The 14069-nt window shown below is 36.6% G+C and overlaps 2 protein-coding genes across 4 annotated transcripts in view; one reads left to right on the top strand and one right to left on the bottom strand.

Annotated features, from left to right (window-relative positions):
* Positions 1 to 4102, bottom strand: part of LOC107704933 (zinc finger with UFM1-specific peptidase domain protein-like) — a 5968-nt gene extending 1866 nt beyond the window's left edge. Inside the window, 7 exon segments of the mRNA XM_016507995.1 lie at positions 998 to 1166; positions 1249 to 1358; positions 1592 to 1699; positions 1786 to 1845; positions 1972 to 2067; positions 2143 to 2654; positions 4029 to 4102. Coding sequence (XP_016363481.1) covers positions 998 to 1166; positions 1249 to 1358; positions 1592 to 1699; positions 1786 to 1845; positions 1972 to 2067; positions 2143 to 2644 — 1045 coding nt within the window. The 5' untranslated portion in view covers positions 2645 to 2654; positions 4029 to 4102.
* Positions 1 to 13747, top strand: part of LOC107704934 (importin subunit alpha-6) — a 15163-nt gene extending 1416 nt beyond the window's left edge. The window contains exons 1-14 of one of the 3 annotated variants that reach the window (XM_016507999.1): positions 4051 to 4131; positions 5661 to 5794; positions 5978 to 6079; positions 6977 to 7076; positions 7162 to 7256; positions 7338 to 7469; positions 7560 to 7648; positions 8921 to 9020; positions 9166 to 9329; positions 9421 to 9502; positions 9577 to 9702; positions 9790 to 9917; positions 11149 to 11327; positions 11855 to 13747. In XM_016507999.1, the coding sequence (XP_016363485.1) occupies positions 4128 to 4131; positions 5661 to 5794; positions 5978 to 6079; positions 6977 to 7076; positions 7162 to 7256; positions 7338 to 7469; positions 7560 to 7648; positions 8921 to 9020; positions 9166 to 9329; positions 9421 to 9502; positions 9577 to 9702; positions 9790 to 9917; positions 11149 to 11327; positions 11855 to 12042 (1623 nt within the window). In that variant the 5' untranslated portion in view covers positions 4051 to 4127 and the 3' untranslated portion in view covers positions 12043 to 13747. Of the gene's footprint in view, positions 1 to 4050; positions 4132 to 5660; positions 5795 to 5977; positions 6080 to 6976; positions 7077 to 7161; positions 7257 to 7337; positions 7470 to 7559; positions 7649 to 8920; positions 9021 to 9165; positions 9330 to 9420; positions 9503 to 9576; positions 9703 to 9789; positions 9918 to 11148; positions 11328 to 11854 lie in introns of those variants that run through there. The other 2 variants (XM_016507998.1, XM_016507997.1) reach the window with 2 other exon arrangements.
* The last annotated feature ends 322 nt before the right edge of the window (positions 13748 to 14069 follow it).

Below are 14069 nucleotides of genomic sequence, written 5' to 3'. Positions count from 1 at the left end.
GCGGACAACGACGCAGAAGTATAAATGAAAACTGACGCATAGCCTACGGCGTAAAGGCTACGGCGTAGGTCCGACACAGAAGTATAAATCATCCTCAAGTCTAAGCCTTGACCCGTTTTCTTTATTTTAATTTTCCACAGTTTTTTTCCAACATTAAAATAACAGCTTTATAGTTAAAAACCTAATAATAATACTGCATTATTTTTAATGACTATTATAAATTATTAATTAATAAAATACATTAAATTCATTTTTTTAAAAGTATAATGAAGTATATATTAATTACAAATATTTACACACGCACTACAGTTCAAATGTTTGGGTCAGTGAGATTTTTTTTTTTTTTTTAAATGAATAACTTTATTCAGCAAGGACACATTCAACTGACTGAAAGTGACTATAAAAACTAGTTCTGTCAAACGATTAATCGCAATTAATCACATCCAAAATAAGTTTTTGTTTGTAATATATGTATGTGTACTGTGTATATTTATTATGTATATATAAATACACACACATACAGTATATATTTAGAAAATATTTACATGTATATAAATTTATATACTTGTGTAAATATATTTAATATATAAACATAACATTTTTATGTTTATATTTTTTGTTTTATTTTTGTGCATATATATGCATGTGCTTTATATATATATATATATACATACATACACAGTATACACACATATTATGTAAACAAAAACTTTTATTTTGGATGTGATTAATCGCGATTAATCGTTTGACAGCACTAGTAAAAACAAAAAAGTTACAAAAAAGTATCTATTAATTTTTATTATTATCTATCAAGTAATTTAATTATAAAAAAAAATGTATCACTCTTTACACAAAATAATAAGAAGCACATCTGTTTTCAACATTGTTAAGATAAAAAGATAAAATATCTGAACAGGTTTTCAGTCTAATAATTCACCAGCTGGACCAAATATGTAAAGATTATTGGTGTAGCTGTATGATGCACTCTCAATCAGACCTGATGTTTTGCTTCTGCCATCATCCACCCCGGAGGCCAGAGATTCAAGCATCTCCGCTTTTTTCCTGTGGAACTCTGCAGGAACCATCTGACCTCGAGACACAGCCCTCTCCATATTCCTCTCCATCTGCTTGCGATAACCACCGCTGTTATCAAGCCCAAACTGCTTCTGAAAAGAGTAGAAGTGTAAATTTGTACTTTTTAGGTGAACATTTTCTAGAAATCTCCCAGTGACATTTTCTTTAGCTAACCTGGAGCTTCTTAAAGTCCTCTGCTTCCCGTCTAGTTGCAGCCTCCCTCCACTTTTGCTGCTCTTCCTCCTGAAGCTTCCTGGCCAAAGTCAGGTCTTCAGATGAATGTCCTCAAAACACCCAAATCAAATGAACACCAAGTCAGATGTTTTAAGAAACCACAAGTTTCGCTGCACCAGTGGCTACAACAGATTTCATGTTGATTGATTATTATCATTTTGATGCATTGTACTTGTAAACAGAACCCACAGAACATTTTAATCTCTAAACTAAAATGTAACTAACCAACAATTCTAGAATAAAATTAATATGCAGTTGCTTACTTATTAATATACACATACCCCGGTTACAGATGCTGAGCCATATTCCAGGTGTAGCTCAACATGCTCTTGAAGGGAGGAGCTACTAGAACAACTCAGAGAACACATTGGACACTCATAGCGCATCACACCTGGAGATCCCAAAAATACAGTTATAGTTCAGTTTGGCCATTCACTTTTATTCAGAACTGTCAAATCGACCACCTTGCTAACTCACCTGATCTACCACTGCTTGTAGAAGACACTTCTGTTGAAGTGCCAACCTCAGGACCAGCCCCTTAAGAAGACAAACCATATCAGACATCAATCATAGTCAGCTGGTGATAAAAAGAGTGTAAAATGAATACTTGTAAACTTACAAATATACTTGCTAGAGTGATATTTATGTTTTGAGGTAAGATACCTTCAGCTTGGTCCTGTAGATGAAGCTCAACATGCTCCTGCAGAATAAAGCAGTCTTTGCAGACCAAGCTGCACATTGGACATGCAAAGCACCCTTCTGCAACACACAAAGAGAAAACATTAGTCTAAAAGCCTAATTTAAGTCAGTTTTATGTTGTAAACTCAAGAGCACCTTTAATAGGTGAGGACAAACGCTTCTGCTTTGATTTTCGCCGCCCATCTTCCCTCTCCTTGCTTGGGTTGTTGCTGGAATTTTGTGTAGTTCTGACCAGTTTTACTGCACCATTCGCTGTGGTTGCTGCAGGTGGTGAACTCTTCAGATTAGTCGAGGTTCCCTGAGAAAGAGAGGTCCCTGTACTCGGTGACTGAGGCGAGGCTTGAGATACCTTGTCCATATTTTTCGCATTCACATTGGAAGTCCTTGTAGAATTGGGACTTTGAGCAATCCAGTCATTTGAGCTTTTCTGTCCACTGTCAACCACTGTTGCACTCGTGTCCTGGCAGTCTTTCTCTATATGTGCAGTGTTGATGTGGAAGTTCAACTCGTCATATGAGACGCCGGACAAAGAGCAGAACGGGCAGGCCATCACATTCTCTGTGTGACTCAGGAGGATATGGGTTCTCATCTCTGCCTCAGATAGGAGCTCTTCACAGCAGATGTCACACACAGGCATTATCACAAGCCTGGATAAAACAAATGGACAAATTAACCATAAAAGTATCAGCAAAAATTTCATAGTTACTACAGGTATTGTTAGTAAACTGTGGCAAATTTACAACAACAACAAAAAAATCAAAATGACAAAAATTATTCTCACACAGTTTGAAGAACATCTAATATTCTGTTCTGATTTTAGTACCAATAATAGACCTGACAATGATTTTGACATATGAATGGTTGTGGGTTTAATCATACTGTCTGAAAATTACAATAGAAAGTGAAGGATTTATGACCAACATATTAAATATATTACATAATAATATGCAATATAATATTATTAACCATACAAAGCGAATCTTTTTCCCCCAAACAAACAAACAAATAAATACATAAATAAATAAATAAATAAATACAGCGGACCAACATAAATATGGTACACATTTTTTTTATATTTTATTATAAATATTATTAATAATTATTAATTGTTAATAATACTTATAATCCATGTGATTTTACCCATTTGCAATGTTTTTAAATAAGCCATAAAGGGAATTGTACATTTCTAAATAAATAACTTTTTCAAAATAATATAATAACCATTCATAACTGACATGATTATATAATATATAAAATGTTTTTTTAGGTTAAACAAATTTGTATGAAATAAAGAAACAAACAGTAAAAAAGAAATAAGACTAAAGTTTAACTAAAGTTAAAGAGAAATATGGGTAACCATTTGTTAATAGTTGTATAAAAAAATATTATTAATAATACCTATTAGTTTTAAATAATGATAATTTTTCATGTAATTCTACCCCCTGTACAACGTTTGTTTATAAAGCCATGTAGGAAATCATATATTTCATTAATAGCAAATATTGTGTGACAATTAATCCACAGCCAAAGGTTCATATTCGTGACAGGCCTTAATTAAAAATATTTGCAGTAATTACGATACATTACCAGATAAACATGGTTTACCTTGGTAAACCTTGATAAACAGTGGTAAGGGATGCGTTTGTGTTTGGAATGCATTTAAAACGTTATAATCAACTAATAGCAAAACTCTGAGGCAATTTGGCCTTAGTTAACCTGAAATCCGGGTTTTATCAAGACGCATCTGACGCGACAGCAAGCATCGATTCTGTCAACAAAGAACATGGACAGTCACGCTGCTAACTTACATTTATAACATCAAAAGCCTTCTTCCACTGACTTCATGCACAACAGCAAAAATTCAACTCGAATCTATCTCGAAATCGACATTTATATGCAACGTACCTGTTCAGAGGTAGATATGTTGACTTAAACAATCACCCGTTTCACTTTCCGTTTATTATTATTGAATGAGGCCGCTCATGAAAACCGGAAACAGCTGCGGAGGTGACGTTTCTTACCAGTGGACGCCATATTGCCCTCAGCTGGAGGAACTCGGGAAGGTCTTGAGAGAAATTTAAAAACACACGGCCAGTACATCCCTCTCCGATCTACGACTAATGGGTGAGATGTATACACTATATACGATGTAAAGGTCTTTTCTTTCCAGGGAGTAAATGAGGCAACAGGGCGTGCTGGCAGAGTAATTATCCATCTTGACGTTTAGTCCAAGCTAGCATAGCACGGTTAGCATGTTAGCACAGAGAAGTTGGGCACAGTTTAGGCTGAAAGTGAAAAGACTGAATGATTTGAGATATTATAAACCAATAACGTATTAACAGTGCGTTAGTGGATTTATGAAACTGATTTGTGACCCAGAAAGTCTTGGTTTCAGCTGTCCACGAAATATGTGCTAATGCGCTACTGAAAATGATGACTACCAAGAATATTTAGTTGTTTGATGAGCCAAATAAATCGCGTGGTATTAATATAGATGCTTAGACTTGTATATTTAGAGCTGTGATTACTTATGTAGTACGTGATAAACTGTCTTTGTAAAATAAGTCCAGTCCTCCAACCACAATTCCACACAAAACCAGCTGATCCGATTAAAACACCAGTGTTTACAAGTGCTGCATTTGTGTAAAGTGATTAATTAGAAGTTAGAGAAGATGTCGACATATGTTTTGCATCTTAAAGGGAAAGTTCCTCCTAAAAATGACACTTTTGTAATCATTTATTCACCTTCATGTTGTTCTCTGTTGATTTTTTTCTTCTTCTGTGGAAGACAATAGAAGATGTTGGGACTGACAGCCTCAGTCATCATTCATTTTCAATGCATATTTTTCCTTACATTGAAACTAAAAGGTGACTCAGACTGCCGTTTTGCATAACGTCTCATTTTGTAATCCACTGAATAAAGGAAGTAAAATGACTGTTTTGTGCATTATATCCAGCTGTTAAAATGTACATTAAAAAGTTTAATAAAAGGAACTTCTAATCGCTACATTTCAATGCAAAAATAATGCAAATAAATAATTAAAAATACATTAGAAATGAAGATATACATGACATGTTTTTTTTTTCCTATATTTTATGTCTTATGATATAGACCGTTGGGCCAAATTTAAGGTCATCATGATGACAACGTTGGCCTGCTGGTTTGAGCATCTCTGCTTAAAAGTTTCTAATACTATATTATTGATCCACTAACTTGCTAAAGGCTATTCATGATATGTATGATACTGTAAATATGTTTATCTTTAGTCAAATATACTGGTAATAAATGAGACAAAAGCAGTTGAGTTAAAATGTTTAATTCTGAACTGCTTGTTTGATATGAAAGGAATCTGAACAACAAAAACTAACATTGACCAGATAATGAAGGAAGTTCAGCATGCAAAGTGTCAGTTAGTGCTCAGAGGTGTTACACAGGAAATGCTAGTATTAACAAGCATAATTGCTTTCAGAGAAACCATTCCTTTTGTCTCCACATGGTGTTTGGCATAAATTATTTGGAGAATTGCATACAGGCTCGACCAGTTGTGATTCTTGTCTGTATTGCTATAGGCGTATGGTTGATGTGCTGAATAGACCGCAGAAATTGAGTATCAGAATGCGCATCTGACCACATTTCTTTCTCTGATCTGAAGACGCAATGGCAAGCCCAGGCAAAGAAAGCTATCGAATGAAGAGCTACAAGAATAAAGCCCTGAACCCCCAGGAAATGCGGAGACGGAGAGAGGAGGAAGGGATACAGCTCCGTAAACAGAAGAGGGAGGAGCAGGTTTGTCATCATTTTTTCCTTCCTTATTATACAAGCAAATTAAATTACAGTTGTGTTCATGAAGGGTTCATGATACTTTATGGAATTAAAGTGTATATATTAAAGGGTTATATGACCGGATCTGTTCATTTAATATATCAGTTTTGTGTAAAAAAATTTTAAATTGTTCTACCTACTCCGCAGCTGTTCAAGAGGAGGAATGTGTCTCTGCCACCTGGTGATGAGTCCATGCTTGAATGCCCCATTCAGGACCCTGATATCAGCTCCACTGTACCTGTATCAGGTGTAAGTAATTCAGGCAGCAGGCCATCTGTCATTGTTGTCAAACAGATGATTGGACTGTAAAGTTCACTGAGAACAGACATATTTGTCAGTACTTTTCCCTTGGGGCTTGGTTATTAGTTATAATTTTAAGCATACTGAATTGACTATACAGCATTTAAAAAAATAAAATTAGCATAGTTGTATATATTTTGTATCAATTAGCATTATATTAATATAAATTGTTAATATATATATATATATACATATAAAAAATTATATCTATAAAATGTCCTCAAAGGAAGCATTTATTTAATCAAATATACAGTATACAGTAATATTGTGAAATATTATTTGAATTTAAATTAACAGTTTGCTATTTTTAGATTAAAAAAAAAATTATATATTTTATTTCTATATACATTTTAATTTATTCCTGTGATGGAAAAGCTTAATTTTCAGCAGTCATTTTCCCCTATCTTCACTGTCACGTGATCCTTCAGAAATCATTCTAATATGCTCATTCTAATATGCTCATTTGGTCCTCAATTTTTTTCTGTTAATTTCTTATTATTATCAGTGTTAATAAACAGTTGTGCTGCTTACTTTTATTTTTGTAGAAAATGTAATGCATTTTTTAGGATCCTTTGGTGAATAGATAGTTCAAAAGAACAGCAATTATTGAAAATAGAAAATGTTTGTATCTATCTCTCTCTCTCTATGTGTGTGTATATATATACTGTATGTAATATATGTTTGGATACATAGGTACAGATATAATTTTACTAGGAAAGCCATTGAAGTATGTTTGTACAAGACCAATTTTGACACCTTTCGTACATTTTTTTTTTTCTGGTGAATTTAAACTATTTATGTCAAAAACTACATCTTAGATAAACATTATAATGTAAATCTGTGCAGGAAGGAGTTATAACCCAAGACATGATTCAGATGATCTTCTCTGAGGATCCAGACCTGCAGCTCATAGCCACTCAAAAGTTCAGAAAGTTACTCTCTAAAGGTTAGTGTCTTTATTTCTACATCTCATCGACTCATGGATGACAATTGTTTAAAGTCAAGATTAAGATGTTATTAATTTCCTTTAGAGCCCAATCCTCCCATTGATGAGGTCATCCACACACCTGGTGTTGTCAACCAGTTTGTTGAATTCCTAAAAAGGAGTGATAACTGGACTCTGCAGGTAAGAAAGTTTCATAGCACAAGTCTTGCGCAAGCTACATTGCCATTACAGCCAAGCTTTATTGTTGCTTGTTTTGACCAGTTTGAAGCTGCCTGGGCCCTGACCAACATAGCGTCAGGAACCTTCCTACACACCAAGGTGGTCATTGAGACAGGGGCCGTGCCCATCTTTATAGAGCTACTCAACTCAGACTATGAGGATGTACAAGAGCAGGTGATTTTTTTTGTAGAATGTAGCCTGGTTCATGCCTTTCATCCAATAGCTGGTTTATCAGAACTCCACAGTGTGTAACTGTTTTTACAGGCAGTGTGGGCATTAGGAAATATAGCCGGGGATAATGCAGAGTGCAGAGACTACGTCCTCAACTGTGGCATCTTGCCTTCTCTTCAGCAGTGAGTGTCCTCTACCGGTCCCAACACTGTGATTGCATGTTTATATTTGCTGCTTTTCAGAAAGTCTATGATACCCTTTGAAAGCTGTTGAACTGTTATCTCAATAGTGCAGGTCCCTATATCTTTGCTGAGCCTTAAATCTAATATCCTGCAGGAAAAATGACATTAAATGGCATGAATGCACACAGTCCCAAACCCTTCACTAGCAAGTATTCACTAGCTGTGATGTTAAATACAGACAGGGTAAATAAGTCTGTTTCATGCTTTTAAGAGCCCTCCAAAAGCTGGACACTGTTAGAACATCTACTAGGCTATATACTAAAATTAAATATAATTGAAATACACTGTTTGAAGTTTGAACATATTTAAAAAAAAAAAAAATAAATAAAAAATCTCACCAAGGCTAGTAGGCTACATTTACTTGATCAAAAATACATTAAAAAAGTGATATTTGAAATATTACAGAAACTTCAAATATTTTTTTTTCTGTTTTAATGTATTGTAAAAATTTATTGTATTCATGTGATGGCAAAGCTGAATTTTCAGCAGCCATTGAGAAATCGTTCTAATATGCTGATTTGATGCACACATTTTCTATTATTCTCAATGTTGAAAAAGGTTGTGCTGTTCAATATTTTTGTGCAAACTGAACAAATTTGAAAAGAGCAGCATTTATTTTAAATAGAAATCATTTGTTACATTATGAATGTCTTTACTGCAAATTTTGTTAAATTATTTGATCATAATAGTATTATTGACCCCAGAATTTTAACCAGTATCTTTTACTGTATTTTGCTTGCCAAAAAAACATTTAGTCCGCATACACAGCTATGTTTTGAATGACCGTCAATGGAGAAAAACATATTGGCTCTCTGGACCATGCTACCTGGCCAAATCTTGATGTCTAGGTTGCTTTAATTTCCAATCCAAAAAAAACCCTACTTGCTGTTCTTTTCTCATTACAAGGCTTCAGAATTAATGAAATCTCAAGGAATTTAAAACTTGTTGGTAGAAGTCTTATGATTAAGGGCCTTATCCTTATAAGAACAGCTGACGCTGAATAAATCTCACTTCCTAACGTCATTCTGATGTCACAAACAGTTTTTGTTTCCCACTCTCAAACCTGCTGATATGTGCTTTGTGACTTTAGCCGGTGTGCTTATATTTCACTATGCACAGCATTTTTCTGCTGTAGTCTGTCTGTTATATAAAAGTCTTTACCATTACCGCCATCTAGTGGTTTGATTACATATTTTTTCCTCGTCTTTGCAGGTTGCTTGCAAAATCAAACCGGCTCACTACCACCCGGAACGCAGTGTGGGCGCTATCCAACCTATGCAGAGGGAAAAATCCACCTCCGGACTTTGCAAAGGTGAGTTTGCAAACCAGTTTTGGATAAACCACATTCCAACTGCATAGTTATCAAATTTCAGTGATTCACACAAACACACTCTCTTTGTGTAAACCAGTGTTTTTTCCCCTTGTAACATGATCGAACAACTGTTGTTTCTTCACAGGTGTCACCATGTCTGAGCGTGCTCTCCAGATTGCTCTTCAGCAGTGATCCTGATGTTCTTGCAGATGCCTGCTGGGCACTTTCATACCTGTCCGATGGACCCAACGACAAAATCCAGACAGTTGTTGACTCAGGCGTGTGCCGCAGGCTGGTGGAGTTGCTCATGTAAGGACCAGACATGCTAACTCAATCAGTAAACCATGTGATGTCTTATATCACTGACTTAGAATAACACCTATGTGTTGTCCATTCACAGGCACAGTGATTACAAGGTGGTGTCCCCTGCACTGAGAGCAGTGGGGAACATTGTAACAGGAGACGATATTCAGACCCAGGTAGTATAGGTGTCGTTTATCACATGCAAGGTTGTCTGCATTTTTCTGATCTGTTGTGATGCTCTGTTGTATGTCAGGTGATTCTGAACTGCTCCGCTCTGCCCTGCCTGCTCCATTTACTCAGCAGTCCGAAGGAATCCATCAAAAAAGAGGCCTGCTGGACCGTCTCCAATATCACCGCTGGGAACAGAGCGCAAATTCAGGTACTTTAGACTGAGGGAGACATTATAAGGTTATGATACCATATGTTGTGTCTGAACAGCCATGGCTTGATGCTTTTTCTGTTGCAGGCGGTAATCGATGCCAACATATTCCCAGTGCTAATCGAGATACTGCAGAAAGCTGAGTTCCGCACCAGGAAGGAGGCCGCGTGGGCAATAACCAACGCCACTTCGGGAGGCACGCCAGAGCAGATTAGGTGCACTGTGGGCTTATTCTGCTTTGGTTTTTACCTATTCTAGGAATTCAGAAGGATTTATTTTGATTGAGGACTTTCTGAGAATCTTTTATAATGCATGCTAAACCACCTTCATACTGCCTTAGGTTATCATTTACCCATAATCTGTTTTAAGACAGACTTGAAGAGCTTAACATCATTTACACAGGGATTTTGGTTAGACTGATAACAGTCATTAAAGCACAGAGTGGGATCAAAGCATATGACACATTTCTGGCCTGTAGATGGCAGTAATAGTCAGACCATCTTTAAAGGGGTCATATGATGCGATTTCATTTTTTCCTTTCTCTTTGGAGTGTTACAAGCTCTTGGTGCATAAAGAAGATCTTTACATTTGCAAAGACTAAAGTCTCAAATCCAAAGAGATATTCTTTATAAAAGTTACGAGTCAGCCACGCCTACCTAAAACGGCTTGTTCGAACACACCCCCACATATCTACCTCACTATGTGGGAAGATTTGCATAACGCCGGCACATTTTATGGAGGACTGTTTACTGATCCTGGGAGAGTAACGTTAGACTAAAATGCCGGCAGTTCTGACTCACAGTCTGTAAGTACGTTTTCATTTAAAGGATTTGCCACTGATGATTCAAACGCGAGTTTTGGGCAGTGTAGAATAGCACTTGTAGTTTGTCATTTCTCTGATCACAAATGCAGACAGGGTTTTATGTTTACGCGGCGCGATGCAACGCAACACGTAAAAAGACAGTATAAGTCATTATAATCAGTAATTATGTCCCCACTGGATGCAACAAATGCCTCGTTTGTAATGGGTTTTAATGCTTTTGTCTCGTCGCTCCAGCCGGGACACGTCATCAACAGTATGTGAGGGGTGTAACATTTCCGTCTCACGCTTGAGGTATTCGGCCAATCAGAACGCACTGGATAGCTGTCCAATCAGAGCACACCTCGCTTTTTCCAGGGATGTGGTTTTAACACATAAACACATAAAGTGCACTTAAACAATAATAAAAACCTTTAAAAATTAGCACTAATAATCATACCTTAAATTCCGTAAAAAAAAAAAGTAAATATCCAATTTACTTTTGAAGTGGAATTTTTATCTGACACACCAGGAAGATTCCCCCCCGACATATACGCCTACATTCTAGGAGAGAAAACTGCATTATAGGGTGCTATTTAGGTGGATGTTTAGCAAAACAGAAGTTGATAATTGTGCTTCACATGCAGATACTTGGTTTCTCTCAACACCATAAAGCCCATGTGTGACCTGCTGACAGTGATGGACTCCAAGATTGTGCAGGTGGCTCTAAACGGCTTGGAGAACATCCTCAGACTGGGAGAACAGGAGTCCAAACAGAACGGAACAGGCATCAATCCTTACTGTGCTCTCATCGAAGAGGCTTATGGTAGGTATGCCTCACCTAATACCTTGAATTATCTCATGCATTTAATGTAATGTTTGGTTTTTCCAGGTCTGGAAAAGTCATTGCAGTCATTATAAATATTTCTAGTTATGGTCCGCTCTTAAGTATATTTGTTCAAAACTGCTCATTTGTCAGCAATTCTATCTTTAGAAAATCCTTATCCAGTGATCTTAAACAATTGGACAAGTACTAACAATTCACTGCTTAAAAGGTGCAGGAATCGTGTATTTTTTAGCTGTTTTGTTTTTCATGTGATTTTCACAATTTCGGATTTGTCTGGGTTGGTTTGAAGAATATTATTAATGATAATAATAGTACTATTAAAGATAACATTTATTATTATTAAACAAAAATAAACATGCACAAAAAACATCAGCAAATCAACACATTTTATAATATATATTTTTTAATAGTCAGAATTGTCATATGCTTTCCATACGTGCAGACGGTGTTTACAGTGCTGTTTGTTCATTTGTTTATATAATTGTTTTACTGATGTTCCCACACAGGCTTGGACAAGATTGAGTTCCTGCAAAGCCACGAGAACCAGGAGATCTACCAGAAGGCCTTTGACCTGATCGAGCACTACTTTGGTGTGGAGGAGGAGGACGCCAGCATCGTTCCGCAGGTGGATCAGAATCAGGGCCAGTACATTTTCCAGCAGTCTGAGGGACCGATGGAAGGCTTCCAGCTCTAACCTGTATCGCTGTGCTACTGGCCAAGCTTCAGGCCTTGCTTCCTCCTTCCTGCCTGGAGTCTTCTCTCCCTCCTTCTCCGCAGAGCAGGACCTCAGCTCCAGCCTCGCTCCAAGACACGGAGGCCCATACCCGCTACTCACAGCAGAGATTACGCTTGCACCCCGCCGCCCCCCCCAAACCCAACCCAACCCACTAAATCTTCCATTTCCATCCTGCCCATATTCCAAGCTCCATTATCGAGAGAGAAAATCTGTGAGATGGACCGAGGAGAGTAAAGCTCAGAGTCTGTAGTTTAAGTCCTGTTGAGATTTACAAAAAGCATCTTGCTTTTATTATTATTGTTGTTGATGTTATTATGATTATTAGACATTGGCACTGGTGTCCTGTAAAGTAAACTTTACTCCATATCCCTTGAGAAATGTGAAACTACCTCTTCAATCAGAAAACGAAGTGTGTGACAAACACCCAGCCTTTAGCTCTGACAGTTCTCTTTTCTTGTGAAGTAAATGCTTCTATGCAAACATGTATTTTCGGCGTGGCAGAAATAACACGGCCAAACAAAGTAACTAATGTATTTGCATTGATACATTTGCATTGAATGAATTCCCTGACTTTGTGTGCCAGCACACTGTTTATGTCATGCCATGTTTGTTCACAATGCATCCTGAGGGCATGTCAAGCCTAGTTACACTATTTATTCTGACTTTTTGTTAACTAGCAGCAAACTGCTGACCTGGGAGATTTAGAGCCGTATTTATTGTGCTTTTTAGAAGGAACCGGTCTGTGGGGTCCGGCTGATCAGAGACCAGCGCACAGCCCGCTTCCTCTCAGCCCTCGCTTTGCTAATGCTGTTAAAGCGTTACAAGCGTTGCATGCAATTATTTAAGTGTGGTCATGCGATCACCAAGATGGAGTTGTTTGTATGTATGCATATCATTGGGTTGTTTCTCATCTCACCTGGAAAGTGTTTCTTTTTGCGCTGACTGGCTTTAATTTGATTAATGTTCACATGGTAGAAAGTGTTAAGATTTAATAAAATGTGTATATTATATATACATTGAGGGTAGAAGGAGGATGTTTTTAGTGAAATGGTCTTGGTGTGCAGTGAAATACTAATGTAAGAAAAGCGTCTTTCATAACATTCTTCATTCAAAGAGCTTTTCCTCATATGGTTCCTACTTGTGCTCTAATTTCCTGTAAGGAACTTATGTTCTAATTCTTGTAATGATATATCCTTTTTTTTAATGCTTCAAATGAACTTACTTGCAGGAGATTGCCTTAGTCATGAAACTTGTCTGACAGAAAGTTCCTCTCAGTTTTCTGTTTTTGGTGTGATTATTTACTTCCTCATGTTCTGCCCGTAAATGACTTGCACCCATTTTTCTTTGAAACAAGCTTGATTGATCCAAATAAGAGTTATAATGATGGAAAGTCAGTATATTTACAAAGAAAAAAATCAAGATTGTAAAATGTAACTTTATCAAGCACATTCGATTGTATAGTTTTGTAAAAATTCTCATGTTTGTACAATGTTTTCTAAGTTAGGGTTTTTTTTTTTTTCGCATCAGAAAAAAAACATCTGTGTTTTAAGTTATCATTGGTACAAACCTACAGTACAGAGGAGATCATTGCTTTACTCAAAGACAAATGTTGATATTGTGTGAAATGATGTAGACAAATAAAATGTTCTGTTACACATTTAAATAAGTTTACTGTGATTTAATTATGCAAGGCTGGTTTGCAACAGTGCTTGTCAATGTCAAAATGTTTGAGCCAACACTAGCAAGAGTTCAACTTCTTTGGTATTAAAGGATAGTTCACCAAAAAAAATTAAATTGGAATCATTTACTGACCCTCAAATTGTTCCAAACATGTATGACTTTTTTTCTTCTGTTGATCATAGAAGATATTTTGAAGAATGTGGGTAACCAAACAGTTGTTGGTCCCCATTGACTAAAATAGTGGGGGGGAAATACTATGGCTGTCAACAGAGACCAGAATCTGTTAGGTTACCCACGTTCTTCAA

This window comes from Sinocyclocheilus anshuiensis, unplaced genomic scaffold, assembly GCF_001515605.1.
Source record: "Sinocyclocheilus anshuiensis isolate Anshui unplaced genomic scaffold, SAMN03320099.WGS_v1.1 scaffold702, whole genome shotgun sequence".
NCBI lineage: Eukaryota > Metazoa > Chordata > Actinopteri > Cypriniformes > Cyprinidae > Sinocyclocheilus > Sinocyclocheilus anshuiensis.
This window is presented reverse-complemented; position numbering and strand designations above follow the sequence as displayed.